Source organism: Megachile rotundata, chromosome 8, assembly GCF_050947335.1.
Source record: "Megachile rotundata isolate GNS110a chromosome 8, iyMegRotu1, whole genome shotgun sequence".
Classification (NCBI taxonomy): domain Eukaryota; kingdom Metazoa; phylum Arthropoda; class Insecta; order Hymenoptera; family Megachilidae; genus Megachile; species Megachile rotundata.
Genome location: NC_134990.1, coordinates 13449553 through 13465406, shown reverse-complemented (window position 1 = coordinate 13465406; position 15854 = coordinate 13449553). Strand labels below are relative to the sequence as shown.

Sequence of the window (15854 nt, the reverse complement as noted above, 5' to 3'; positions counted from 1 at the left end):
GAAATTCGTAGATTGTAATCGTCCCATAAATCGTTATTGGTGGCTGTCAGGCGGTGATGTATTAAGCGTGATTGCAACGGGCGAAAAAAAAAAAGAAAGGTAAAACACCGATAACGTCCGATTGAAATTTTCGAGCGGCAAAATAAATTCCAATCTCGGTCTGGGAAGGGTGATTAATTGCGCCATCGGCGGATAGATAGACCGTTAATACGGTGATAATTATTTTTTGATCAACTATTCGTTAAACGGAATTGCGGCGTTGTTTTTCTACGACGCCTTGATAAGCGTTTGATAAATTCCCGGGATAAAAATCACCGTGGACGGTTTCCTTGGAAATTTCGGTGTCGAATAAACAGCACTCGGAGAAAAACAGCCGACGAAAAATACACGTTAAAGCCGTTCCTAAGTCACCTGTTTTTCCGCGCCATCAATTTAACGCCCTGGAACAGGGACGTATCGTTCTTTTTAACACTGGCAACCTTTCTTCAAATATTCTTGGTTATACTTGGAGGATATAGGAGCAATCCAAATTTTTTTTTATTTCATTTTTTTCTTTTGATATTTGTGATACCTTATGTGTCAAATTTTTAGATATATAAAACTTTGTATTATTAGATTCACATAATTCAAAAATTTCAAATTTTCAAATTTCGACATTCTGGGAATTTTCAAATTTTCATAGACTTGACTTGCAAAATTCTGAAATTCCTTAGATTCACAAAATTTTAAGTACCAAGTCTCTTAGATTGCAAGACCCCCAGATCTTCAAATTCCCTAGATCACCAGATTTGCAAACTTTGAAATTCTATAAATTCCCAGATTTATCAATTTCCTGAATTTGCAAATTTTCACATTCCCTAGATTCAGAAAAATTCACATTCGTAGACTTCCAAATATAAAAATTCCCTAGATTTCCATAGTATTGGATTCTTGAATTCCCTGGATTTCCAAACTTGCAAACATTCAAATTCCATTAATTTTCAAATTCTCAAATTTTTCAATGATAAAATTCTCTGAATTAACAATATTTCAAATTCTCAGATTGTCAAATCTAAAATTCCCTAGATTATCAAGCTTTCAGATTTGAAATTCCCTAAATTATCAAGCTTTCAGATTTGAAATTCCCTAAATTATCAAGCTTTCAGATTTGAAATTCCCCAGATTATCAAGCTTTCAGATTTGAAATTCCCTAAATTATCAAGCTCTCAGATTTGAAATTCCCTAAATTATCAAGCTTTCAGATTTGAAATTCCCTAAATTATCAAGCTTCCAGATTTGAAATTCCCCAGATTATCAAGCTTTCAGATTTGAAATTTCCTAGATCACCAAGCTGTCAGATCTCAAACTCCCTAGATAACTGAACTCTCTGACGTAACGATTCCCTAGATTACCAAACTCTCAAAGCCCAAACTTCCTAAATTGTCAAACTCTCAAACCCCCAAATTCCTTAGATTGCTAAACTCATAAATCCCCAAATTCCTTAAATTGCCAAACTCTCAAATTTCCAAATTTTCTAGATTCCCAAACTCTCAAATCCCCCAATTCCCTAGTTTCCAAAACTCTCAGAGCTCCAAGTTCCCTAGAGTACTGAACTCTCAAACCCCCCAATTCCCTAGTCTTCATAACTCTCAGAGCTCCAAATTCCCTAGAGTACTGAACTCTAAAACCCCCAAATTCCCTAGTTTCCAAAACTCTTAGAGCTACAAACTTCCTAGAGTACTGAACTCTCAAACCCCCCAATTCCCTACTTTCCAAAACTCCTAAAGCTCCAAATTCCCTAGAGTACTGAACTCTCAAACCCCCCAATTCCCTAATTTCCAAAACTCTAATGTCCCCAAATTACCTAAACTACCAACCCTCAAATCCCCAAATTTCCTAGAATACGAAACTCCCAAATCTCCAAATTCCCTAGATTACCAAACTGCCAAATCCCCAAATTCTCTAAATTACCCAGGTCTCGAATCCTGAAATTCCACAAAATTCCCATAAATGACAAGCAGTTCCGAAATCTCGAAATTCCATACATACCGAAAATTCCTCGAGTGGTCGGATTTTGAAATTGAATAATGCTACAAGGGAAAAGGTTGCACACTGTAACGTAGCGAACAATTACTCGCGGTTTGAGAAATGTTTGCACGCTCAGGCTGAAGTTTATTTTCAGTTACTACGCGTCGACTGCGTTTCCACCTCGTTTGGCACCACCACTGAAGAGACCCCGACTGATGCCACCGGCTCGATCGCAACATCCGAAACAACAGAAACAACAACCCGCTGCTAACACCACCGCCGTTCCAGATCTAAATCAACTGAAAGTCTACAGTGAGTAACCTTACTATCAATTTACCACGTATTTTTATTTCGTTTTTAAGTATTTTACTAGTTCACGAATTTTTTAAAGCTGTTTATTTGTTTATTTTTAGGGTTTTTAATTGATTAATTGTATTTGATTGATTTTGAGTTTATTTTTGTAGTTTATAAATTTTTTGTTTTTTATTTTTTTAATATTTAGGATGGAATTCTTATATTTTTTTGATGGTTAAGTTTCAGGCATATAAATTTTTATATTTCTGCATAAATAAAGGCATAAATTTCTGAATCTCTGAATACACAAATAATTTTTTTTTAGTATAAAATTAGTAGTGATGGATTTAATCCTAATCAGTAGTGATGGGTTTAATCCTTATTAGTAGTGATGGATTTAATCCTAATCGGCAGTGATGGGTTTAATCCTAATTAGTAGTGATGGGTTTAATCCCAAATTTCTCAAATCCCAAAATTCCCAAACCTCAAAATTCCCAAAATTCCCAAAAATCTCAAATCACAAAACTCCCTTGTGTTTTGAATCACAATTCAAAACTTCTCTCGAATCTCCTAAAATGCTGGAATTATGTATAAACGCAAGGTCCAGCAAAAAATAAAACGAACCAAGGGCGGATGTATTTGTCACGAGCCGTGAACGGGGTACCCATTTACGTTTTCATTTAAAAAGTTTTAGATTATCGGACCTGCCGCGTTCAGACAACTTTCCTGATTAAATAATTACATAAGCTACGTGCAGTGGGAGTAATTTATCCAGCCGATAGGATTAAAATTTTGTCGCGAACGCATGGACAGAGACTCGATGAAAGTTATTTAATAGATGTACTAAGCGAATCCCGGATTATAACAGTGAAACTTTGTTTCGCTGACCCTCTTTAGTTTATCCGTTTAAAATTGTTTTTTTATTAACAGTGGATTTTATTTCTCTTTTGTTGTTCTATCTTTGCTGGATATTAAACTGATATGGAATTTAGATCGTAATATATATGGAGTAACTGGTGTTTTTATATATTGCAGTCGAATATTTTAATTCTTTGCTATGGAAGGTTTTTTTTGTTATACAGACACTCTGATTTCTGTAACTTGAGATTGAGTAATACGACAATTTATTTCAATTTTAATTTATATAAATTTAATTTATTAATTTATTTATATAATTTAATTTAATTTAATTTATTTATATAAATTAAGAAACTTGAAAATCCCTAAATTCTAAAGTTCTCAAGTTTAAAACTATAGTAAAGTAGACAGTAGTGATAGGTTTAAACGTAATTAGTAGTGATGGGTTAAATCCTAATCAGTAGTGATGGGTTTAATTCTAATCAGTAGTGATGGGTTTAATCCCAAAATTCTCAAATCTCCAAATTTTCAAATCTTGGAAATCCCCAGATCTAAAAATCCCAAAATTCTCAAATCTCCGAATTCTCAAATCTCCAAATTCCCAAGACCCCAAATTTTCAAATTTCCCAATTCTCAAATCCCCAAATCTACAAATCCCAAAATTCTTAAACCCCCAAATCTAGAAATCCTAAAATTTTTAAACCTCTAAATTATCAAATCTCCAAATTCCCAAATCCCCAAATTCCCAAATCCCCAAATTCCCAAATTCCCAAATTCCCATGTCCCCAAATTTTCCAATCCTCAAATTCCCAAATTCCCAAATTCCCATGTCCCCAAATTTTCCAATCCTCAAATTCCCAAATTCCCAAATCCCCAAATCCCCAAATTCCCAAATCCCCAAATTCCCAAGTCCCCAAATTCCCAAATTCCCAAATCCCCAAATCCCCAAATCCCCAAATTCCCAAATTCCCAAATTCCCAAATCCCCAAATTCCCAAATTCCCAAATCTCAATATCCCCAAATCCCCAAATCCCCAAACTTCTATCTCCCCACCTCCCAAAACTCCAAAAGACCCTAAATCTCTAAACCACTGATTTTCCAAACCACCATAAAAATCATTCTCCATATCATGTTGATTGTCCGCGCGGTCTGTAATGACTGCTGTTGAATTTACGATGACCATTTCAGGTAACCCGGACATCCTGATCTGCGGTAACTGTAGAGAGATGTTCACGGACCTGGGAGAGTTGCTCGAGCACAAACGGAATTACTGCAAGCTGCGGTTCACGTGTAAATGTCACACCTTCAATGGAACAGCTCCAAGTAGGTACTCGAAAACCACCTCCACTTTCGATAGGCAAACTCGTTTCACAGAGAGATCGAGTGTCCTTTTCCCCCAGCGAATTCCGCTACTAGACGCTCTGGGGATTGCCTTTAAGAAATTTTTCAATAAAGATCCGGCTTTCATTGGAATTCGAGGGAACATCCGGTTTCGAAATACTGTCCCGGTGCTCTTCCCTTTAACTCGCGAACGTTCTCCTTACAATCGAACACCCTGATGCATCTGGTGTAAAAATGAAATTCGAACGTGTATCCCGATACCGTGCTGCCTGGAATTATATTTTGACGTTTTATCGCGAGACCGACGTGAAAACGTTCGCGAGACGCGACTGATAGTGGAATTTGCTTTAGGGTAACGCGATAACCGAGACACCGAATACACTGGCGTAACTAGGTGGGGCAACGGCATGGTTTGGTGGAACGCTATAGGAAATTTTTATATTTGTAGCAAATTTTCATATTTATATTTCATTAAGTTTAAAATTTGGTAATTTTTATATTTTTGTACGGGGAATTCTTTTATGTAGTTTTCAAGGGTGGTTAATTTTTCTAATTTTTTCGTTTTCTGAATCTCTAAATCTCAAAATCCCTAGATACCCTAATCCTTAAATTTCCAAGTCATTAAATCTCTCTAGTGATGGGTTTAAGCATAATCGGTAGTAATGGGTTTAATCCTAATCGGTAGTGATGGGTTTAATCGTAATCAGTAGTGATGGGTTTAATCCAAAAATTTCCAAATCCCTAAATTCCCACATCCTTAAATTTCCAAAACCCTAAATTTCCAAATTCCTAAACTCTCAATCCTCTAAAATCCCAAATCCCCAAATTGCCAATTTCCTACTTTCCCAAATCCCTAAATTCCCAACTTCCTAATTTCCCAAATCCCTAAATTCCCAGCTTCCTAATTTCCCACCTTCCTAAATCCCCAACATCCTAAATTCCCACCTTTCTAAACCTCACCCACCTAAATCCCCAACTTCCTAAAATCCCAAACCCCTAAATTCCCAGCTTCCTAATTTCCCACCTTCCTAAATCTCCAACTTCCTAAATTCCCACCTTCCTAAATCCCACCCACCTAAATCCCCAACTTCCTAAAATCCCAAATCCCTAAATTCCTAGCTTCCTAATTTCCCACCTTCCTAAATCCCCAACATCCTAAATTCCCACCTTTCTAAATCCCACCCACCTAAATCCCCAACCTCCTAAAATCCCAAATCCTTGATTTCCAACTCTTCAAATCCCCATATCCCTAGATTCCCATATTCCCAAATCCCTAAATCTCTAAATCCTCAACTCCCCTAATCTCAAAATTCCCAAAAACTCCCAAATCTCCCAATTTTTCTCACATCCTCAAATTCTCAGTTTCCTGTCTCACCTCAAAACCTAGTTACGCCACTGGACATTTCTCGATTCGTTCTGCTTGATTCGTTGAAATATATGATCCTCGTTAAACACAGAAAGAAAGCGTTCAAATTGTATTTCAGCGTTGGTGTTTGATTAGTCTAGCGGAATATATTCGCGCTATTTATTAATGTTTCCTGCTGTTATAACACTCGTTCAGTTGCGTAAATTGAATCGTTAGCTCGAAACGACCGACTAAACTCATTTCAATTAATTTGTTTTGACACCAACTATCAAAACAATCTATTCCTTTCGACAAAACTTCTGCTTTATTTTTGTGGAGAATTTTCAGAGATACTATTCTCATTTAACAGTTATTGAAGCACTCTGTCAATTTCAATCTACCTTATATTTATAAATTTTTTTTTTAATTTCTGCGAATGATACAATTTACAAACCAGATTCATTTAACACTTATGCTCATCTACTTCGACAGAAATTCCAGTTTATTTTTAAAGCAAACTTTTCCGAAAATTAATTCAATTTCTCAAAGGGGATTGAGGTTGTCTATGTCAGCAGAAGCGTCACTTTATTTTTAAGTCGAATTTTCGAAAATTAGTGCAATTTTGCAAACGAGATTTAACACTCATCGAGTCACTATAAAAGGTTCAGTTTATTTTTACGGTGAATTTACCTCCGTTGCTTAACCTACTCTAGACAACAGAGTGACGTGATAAACTGGAACCATTAAAAACAGGGTATTTTGATGTTTAAAGGAGACTCTACGACGGCTCTGCTCTGCGTGCTCTGCAAAGTATCCTTCCCTTCAGCATGGGAATTAATGGTTCACGCTCAGGCAGCTCACATGATCAACATTTACGAGCTGGGAACTCGTCCTCAGAGTCCAAGGTCTGCTCCCAGCCCTCCACAAAGTCCGGGTCAACATCAGAAGGAATCATCGCCCTTACCACAGGACTTTCAAGTGAGTTCATTAAAAATTATTTACTTAATTTACAATTTTGTTGCAAAAATTCTGTCTCCATTTTTAACTGAAGATTGTAGGGATTTTTGAAAATTAATGTACTTGCAATTTTTGTTGAGTATAGAATTAGTAGTGATGGGTTTAATCTTAATCGGTAGTGATGGGTTTAAACCTAATCAGTAGTGATGGGTTTAATCCTAATCAGCAGCGATGGGTTTAATCCCAAAATTCCCAAATCGCAATTTTCCAAATCCCAAATTTCCCAAGTCCCAATTTTCCAAATCCTGGAATTCCCAAATCCCAAATTTCGCAAGTTCCTAATTTCCAAAGTCCCAACTGTCCCAAATCCTAATTTTCCAAATCCCAAATTTCCCAAGTCCCAATTTTCCAAATCCTGGAATTCCCAAATCCCAAATTTCGCAAGTTCCTAATGTCCAAAGTCCCAATTTTCCCAAATCCTAATTTTCCAAATTCCATCTTTCCTAAATCCCAAATTTCCTAAATTTTAGAATACCCAAATCCCCAAATGCCCAAATTCCCAAATTCCCAAATTCCCAAATCCCCAAATTCCCAAATTTCCAAATTCATAAATTCCCAAACCCTAGAATCCCTAAGCCTCTAAGTTCTTAGATCCCCAAATTCCTAAATTCCCAGATTCCAAAATTTCCAATTCCCTAATTTACAATTCTGATGTTGCAAAGTTCAGTCACCATTTTTAACTATAGATTGTAGAAATTTTCAAAAATCAATATACTTGCAATTTTTTTTAGCCTAAAATTAGTAGTGATGGGTTTGATCCTAATCAGTAGTGATGGGTTTAACCCAAGAAATGTTTCTAATTTGTCGATGTGGAGTCTTCTGTTCTAGCTTCTCCTAAAGATCGATTTATGGATTTACTTGATAAAGTAAACACGTTGTATTGGAAAGAACAAAGTTTCTCGACCTTCGTGAAATCAAATTAATCTGTCCTAGTAATGAATGTACAAAATGATTTAACGCGCAAAATAGTTTGAAGGATGAGATTTTGGAAGATGAAGCTCTCCAGCTTTTTACCTTGCATGCTTTAAATATTCAGGAATCTGGGAAACTTTGTCGATATTTTATGATCTCTTGTGATAACAACTTTCTTCTAGATAGGGTTCGAACTTTCTCTTCAAATTTCTTTTCTTTAATACGATGAACTGCGAACTTGTTTTTACCTTGCTGCGATAGTGGATTGATCTTGTACCTGTTTTAATCTAGCTTCGTTAAAACTCCGAGAAATATTTTTCTCGGAAAACACTAATTTACTGCTTAATAAATTAGATATTAATTTCGAAAGTTTGTTTCGTAATTAGTCTTTGAATTATTTCCTTCATTAAAATCTCAGTCTTTCAAGTTGCTTCCTTTGGAGTATTCGGAATATAGATAGTTTAATGAGCCACCATTTTGTATTGTGAACTGCGACGAAAGGTGCATAGACACTGTCATTTTCCTTGAGTTTTGGCCTTTAATTTGATATATTGCAAGTATTATTTTGAGATACTTTTATGTCATGATTTCTCGTTAGACTAATTACATTAAAAACTGATAGTCTTTTCTATCTAATATTTCTGTCACTAATCGAAATATCAGACAGAAGACCATCAAATTCCCCACAATTTCAATCCCTATTCCCATAATTTATTCCAAGTCTCTCACACAAGACATGCACACGTATTTCGTAGATTCGATATAAGTAATACGAGTATCAACGTTGGCAAAGTTGACAACGAAAGTAACAAGGAAACAATTCGAACCTTGAAAGCCGAAACAAAAGTTTCGATTGCTTGATAGGTCAATCCGTATATCTCGTTCGTGCTCTGCAGTTGACATATCGACAGAGAAACATATGATGAAGTAATATTTTTCCAAGTTCTACGTCGTTCCCTACGGCGACAGGATTTCGTTCTTTTGTTACAGTACGTACTTTCCTTCCGGCTGTTCAGAGAGGCTTGTCTTAAGCACTGGAGCTTGCCTGACGATATTACAACTCGCTTATTTTCTTTACTGCACAGAACTTGTATCGTTCAAATTGACTTGTATTGTTGTTATTGCTTCCTGCTGCCACCGCTCACAGATTTTATGTAGACATCCGCAATATCGTGATTATCAATTACAAATTGTTGGGAATTTTTGTTGTGATGTGTTCATTTGATGCCGAATTAATTTCGTGACGGAAAACTATCTTAAAATTATACTTGCGATATGTTAGTTTAAAGGTATAGTGTTAATACGATATTAATATTATTGTATTAGGATAATAATATTGTAGTATTAATATGTTAATATTATAGTATTGATAGTAATTCAACACGTAGTAATTCGACGCGTGGTAGATCACTGCATTGATAATTTGATACGTGGCAACTTGATAAGTTGGTAATTCGATACGTGGTGATTCGACACGTAATAATTCGACGCGTGGTAATTCACTGCGTTGGTAACTTGATACGTGGCAACTCGGTGCATTGGTAATTCGATACGTGGTAATTCGACGCGTGGTAATTCGACACGTAGTAATTCTACGCATTGGTAACTTGATACGTGGCAACTCGGTGCGTTGGTGATTCGATACGTGGTAATTCGACGCGTGGTAATTCAACGCGTGGGAATTCGTCGCGTGGTAATTCGACGCGTTGGTAACTTGATACGTGGCAACTCGGTGCGTTGGTAATTCGATACGTGGTAATTCGACGCGTGGTAATTCAACGCGTGGGAATTCGTCGCGTGGTAATTCGACGCGTTGGTAACTTGATACGTGGCAACTCGGTGCGTTGGTAATTCGATACGTGGTAATTCAACGCGTGGTAATTCAACGCGTGGTAATTCAACGCGTGGGAATTCGTCGCGTGGTAATTCGACGCGTGGTAATTCGACGCGTGGTAACTCGACGCGTTGGTAACTTGATACGTGGCAACTCGGTGCGTTGGTAATTCGACGCGTGGTAATTCGACACGTGGTAATTCAACGCGTGGTAAAACATATCATCGACCTATTCTTATCAAGTACCAAAAATGTCTACCTTTCACTTCTAAATCGAACTTTAATCAGACACCAAAAAGGCAATTCCCACGCACTGTATTAACATATTTTCTAAAAACCCGCTAAAACAGATTTATTAAAATTTGTGTAAGGTTGACATTAACGTGGCAAGGAGAAAAAGGAGGTTAACAAAAAAACGAAGAATATAAAATAGGTCTGCTTTGGTCATCCGAGCGAGTAGAAATAAGTAGAGCTCGCAGTGTCATACGCGTTAGTCAAAGGGTATCGTTTCGTTATCTCATCATAAAAGAAAAATGAAACAGGTCAATCTAGAACATTCAATCGATCACATACTTTCAATTCTTAGAATATTTTTAAACGTCATCGTTCTCTTTATACGATCGTGTTCACGTATGACTGGATATATTTCTGTCTGAATAATTTTCATATTATTTCCTGCCCGATACAGAGCTTGGGATATCGATTGCTCGTGGTCATTTTCGTTGTGTCTTTCGATACTGCTTTCCAGGAAAATTCGTTATCGACTTCGTTAAAAAAATAATAATTTCGTTTCAATAATTAATTTTGGTATTATAAGAAAATATTGGTATTTTGTTGCGTAGGTTGCAGAAGGAATAATATTGAAAGGGTGTAATTTTGCAGAATGAAATTGAAAGCTGAACCCGTGTAATTTCGCGTGTACCCTTTTATATCTGTCGTAACAGGAAACCAAAGCTTCAGATTGCGAGGAACGCGCAGAAGAAGAGGATCTAGATAGACACGAATTATTGCCGTCCCCTGACAGTGGCAAGTCAACGGACAACGAAGCAGCTTTGTCACCGATTAAAATACGATCTGATGTAAACGGACTGGACCATGAAGAATGCGATGAATTGATCCACGTCGAGAATACGGCACAGGCTTGCATCATGCACGCTCTCAGCATTGTACGTATTTTGAATTTTCCTAGAAAATTTACACTCCGAGTTTCTTCGAATCTTTAAATATTAATTCAACAAAAATTATTAATGTCACTGAGTGCTAAAATCCGATAACAATTGTTAAAATTCTACAAAAATTGTTGCTGTCAGTAAATTATTCAAATTCTACAAAAATTGTTACTGTCAGTAAATTGTTAAAATTCTACAAAAATTTTTAATGTCAGTAAATGCTAAAATTCGACAAAAATTGTTAATATCACTGAATACTAAAATTTTACAAAAATTGTTAATATCACTAAATGCTAAAATTCAATAAAAATTGTTAATGTCAATAAATGCTAAAATTAGATAAAAATTGTTAATGTCAGTAAATGTTAAAATTAGCTAAAAATTATTAATGTCAGTAAATGCTAAAATTCAATAAAAATTAAATCCATAATGTAACATTCCTCATCCACCATTCCACAATTTATTAACCTTAATCGAATTTACTTAAACATTTCTTAATCATATTAAAACGTATCCCGTAATTTTTAAAAATCGAATTAAATGTAAATACGAGTGGAATATTGATCATAAAGCAATAACAATTCTCGCAGTTTCATAATGTCGTATTAAATTTTACTTCAAAGAAATATAAATGTATATTGCTTTGAATCACGTTGCGTTTATTGCCGGCATTTGTTTCGTATGCACTATTCCGAATCCTTTATTCCATTAAAATATGTTTATTAATTCTATAGGGAACCAGGGGAGTTGTGTTTAATTAAATTTGAAAGTTTCATTTTCATGTCGTACGTTGTTATGTCCAATTTGCTATTTGTCAATCCTGGGTGAAGTGAAATCCTGCACAGTAACTAATTGATTGTATGCAATAAAGTTAAATTGTACGGGAATAATTAATCATGTGTAATGAATGATTGAGTGTATGATGTAGTGTAAAATCATATTTAAAAATTAATTGACTGTGCGATGTATAATAAAATCACATATGTGTATTAATTCATTGTGCAATGTAAAATAAAATCACATATGAGAATTATTAATGTGCACTATTAAACAAAATCACATATGTGAATTCATTAATTGTGCAATGTAAAATAAAATCACATATGTGAATTAATTTATTGTGCACTATTAAACAAAATCACATATGTGAATTCATTAATTGTGTAATGTAAAATAAAATCACATATGTGAATTCATTAATTGTACAACGGAAAATAAAATCACATATGTGAATTCATTAATTGTGCAATGTAAAATAAAATCACATATGTGAATTCATTAATTGTGCAATGTAAAATAAAATCACATATGAGAATTAATTTATTGTGCAATGTAAAATAAAATCACATATGTGAATTAATTAATTGTGCAATGTAAAATAAAATCACATATGAGAATTAATTTACTGTGCAATGTAAAATAAAATCACATATGAGAATTAATTTACTGTGCAATTTAAAATAAAATCACATATGTGAATTAATTTATTGTGCAATGTAAAATAAAATCACATATGTGAATTAATTTATTGTGCAATGTAAAATAAAATCACATATGTGAATTCATTAATTGTGCACTATTAAACAAAATCACATATGTGAATTAATTTATTGTGCAATATAAAATAAAATCACATATGAGAATTAATTTAATGTGCACTATTAAACAAAATCACATATGTGAATTAATTTATTGTGCACTATAAAATAAAATCACATATGAGAATTAATTCATTATGCACTATAATATAAAATCACATATGAGAATTAATTAATTGTGCACTATAAATAAATTCACATATGAGAATAAATTTATTGTAAACAATAAAGTAAACTCACACATAGTAATCAACTAATCATATACAATAAAATAAAATACAGTAATGAATTCATCTTACAATAAAATAAAACGATAAACAATACCTAACTGATTAAACCACACCAAACTGATCAAATTATTATAAAACACCAAATCATATCCAGTAATTTAATTAATTTATTTATGAAGAGTTTCTGAGCAATTTACACGTGGAAAGTGTTGAAAGGAAGCAGTCGATGACAAGTTCAGTCGTTATCGTAAAACTATCGACCGTGTCTCGTGTGTTGTTCGCGCGCGTTGTAAACGCGAGACGAAAGGTTCGTACCCGCGATAAATCACACCGAGAGAGAACGTTCTCTCTCGCCTTGTGCCATTTCGGTTTCGCATTCGCCGAGAGAATCGTTGTCAAATGGTCCCGCGAAACGATCGTATCCGCATAATCACCGCACGTAAACGCGTTTATAGCTTTCGCGAGCTCACTCGAAGATTCGAGCGATACCACCCCCTCTTAATACACGCTCGGAAAAATTCCTTGCTATCTCCCTCTTCTATTAATTCCATCAAACGTTTAATTACAACTTCATAGCAAACACCATATTATTAAATAAATAAATTTCTATATTAAAAAAAAATGAAAATGAATTTAAACCCTTTACACCTCTCATTTAAAATGATGCAAAAAGAATTTGTTTAAATTTTTCGACATATTATAACAAATTGACGGAACTATAAAAAATATTTTTAAATAGCTCAATTCTTTGTGAATAAAACAAAACAGAATTTAGCTAAATCGATTAAGTGGTTTCTGAGAAAAAAATTCGTAAGTGAAGCCTGTTTTCGCAAAAATTGCAAACTTTGAAGGCTGGTTATTTTTTAACAAATTCCAAACCGGTAAAATGATGACTTAAACCCCCCCTAATTTCATGTGGATTACAACATATTTTGATTAGAGCAAAATCGCAGACGGTGACGTCCAAAATGACCCATACATATACATGCATATATCTTTAAACTGAAAAACAAACATGATTATTTAAATATTTAATTTAACCTAAATAACCATTAATTAAATCCTGAATTTACTCCCTAAAGATCCCCGTCCATATACAAGTACATGAAAAAATATCCCCGTTCATATAGAAGTATATAGAAGTTGGGGAAACTTGAAGTAATTTTAGTATCAACCGGTTCTTGTGTAAATATGATTATTATGGATACGTTTATCTTGTGTTACAGGACTCGTCTTTAGAGCTCAACTCTGACACAAACTCCAGGGGAAGTTCTGGCCCAGTCATGGCGTTGACTAATGGATCCTTGTCCGCGAAGGAATAAGTCGAGAAAGAATTAGCCATTGGAACACGGTTTTCCTTGTCCCAAGGATTCCTGTAACCAGCGCCATCAACGAGACATATCGATCTCCCTTAAGGATAACACACCCGTCTGTATATAGCTTAAATGCCTAACAAATAATTCAGGGTCGTCCCATGCCAGATCTGGGACCTATTTTGGCCAGTTTAGTATCAATGGATCTCGAGCCGTTCCGAGGATTCGATGAACGAGAAAGATTTAAAGCGTTTCGCCTCCGTTTACGTCCATCTCGTCGATTAATCCTTTTCCTTTTTCCTCTTTTTTCCCTATCTCTCCACTTCTATTTCACCCTGGGGAACAACTTCGCCGCAAGACACATCGCTCCTGACGAGCTTCCACCCGTGAAATAATAAAAACGACGATTTCCTGCTCCCATTTCCTAATTTTTTTCTACGAGCTTTATTCTAATTCCGGGCAGACACTGGTTACACGGCTGAAATTATCAGGGAGGATTTTTAGGTCGAGAGGAAGTTAACCATTGAACTGATATGTGGGTTCTCATTATACTATTCTTGATAATTGAGAGAGTAATTCAATAGGTGATTGTACGTGTGGGGATTCGGGAAGTTATATAACGTGGTATTATTCGGTGCGTGGAGATTTGGCGTGTGGGGATTCGACGCTTGGTAATTCAAAGCTTAGGAATTCGACGCGTGGTGATTCGACGCGTGGTAATTCAGTGCGTGATAATACAACGCATGGTAATTCGACACGTGGGAATTCGATACGTGGTAATTCGACGCGTGGTAATTCGACGCGTAGGAATTCGACGCGTGGGAATTCGATACGTGGTAATTCGACGCGTGGTAATTCGACGCGTAGGAATTCGACGCGTGGTAATTCGATACGTGGTAATTCGACGCGTGGGAATTCGACGCGTAGGAATTCGACGCGTAGGAATTCAACGCGTGGTAATTCGATACGTGGTAATTCGACGCGTGGTAATTCGACGCGTAGGAATTCGACGCGTGGGAATTCGATACGTGGTAATTCGACGCGTGGTAATTCGACGCGTAGGAATTCGACGCGTGGTAATTCGATACGTTGGTAATTCGACGCGTGGGAATTCGACGCGTAGTAATTCGACGCGTGGTAATTCCACGCGTGGTAAATCGACGCGTGGTAATTTAGCGCATAGCAATTTATCGCGCCGTAATTCAGCGCGTGGCTATCTACCTTGCCGTAATCCAGCGCGTGACAATCGAATTAGTTTCCGAATTTTTTCATTTTTGAAAACAATAAAATCTTCCATTAAAAATTTTAATACTAATTTTAGTTGTTTATCCTCGTACATATCGTACATTTGGGTCACAATTAACCCTGCATTCTCTGTTCAATGGTTAGTACTCCACCTTTCACATCGTCGAGAAATAGACGAGAACGAAGACCGTCCGTTTGAGGTAGTTTTATTAAAATCACAGGTAGTTTTTTTCCGGGAAGACACCATCGGCGTGTATCACACGGCAACAAAGATATCGTTGCTCTGGAGGAATTAAATCGTGCTCTTTTTTAATCTTGAATCCGCTTGAAATTGTGTCGAAGTAAATTTAACGTCAATTTCACAACGGTTCATAAAGCTTCTTCGGTCAGATTATTAAATAATGATGTTAGAAATAAATGATAGGAATTGAAGTCGTCGATATGCTAATATTTCGGTGAGCATTATTTAATAATGTTATTTCAGTTTAGGTATAATGGAAATATATGGAAGATGGTTTTGAAGGTGTTCTGAAGTGACACGTAATTCATCTTACGCAATTTTCTTTTTACAAGACGTGTCTATTGACAAGATGGCCGCCCTTGTAAACTTGTCTTATAATTTCAGTATTTAGTTAGATTATGTCTATTAAAAAATGCAGTTATATAATTTTTTAATGTTCATTATAATGCAA

At 35.5% G+C, this 15854-nt stretch overlaps 1 protein-coding gene across 8 annotated transcripts in view; it reads left to right on the top strand.

Moving 5' to 3' along the window:
• Window positions 1-14982, top strand: part of LOC100881697 (uncharacterized) — a 497276-nt gene extending 482294 nt beyond the window's left edge. For all 8 annotated transcript variants that reach the window (XM_076535024.1, XM_076535026.1, XM_076535021.1 and 5 more), the window contains 5 exons: window positions 2162-2319; window positions 4348-4482; window positions 6618-6823; window positions 10552-10773; window positions 13831-14982. In XM_076535024.1, coding sequence (XP_076391139.1) covers window positions 2162-2319; window positions 4348-4482; window positions 6618-6823; window positions 10552-10773; window positions 13831-13926 — 817 coding nt within the window. In that variant the 3' untranslated portion in view covers window positions 13927-14982. The remainder of the gene's footprint in view (window positions 1-2161; window positions 2320-4347; window positions 4483-6617; window positions 6824-10551; window positions 10774-13830) is intronic.
• The last annotated feature ends 872 nt before the right edge of the window (window positions 14983-15854 follow it).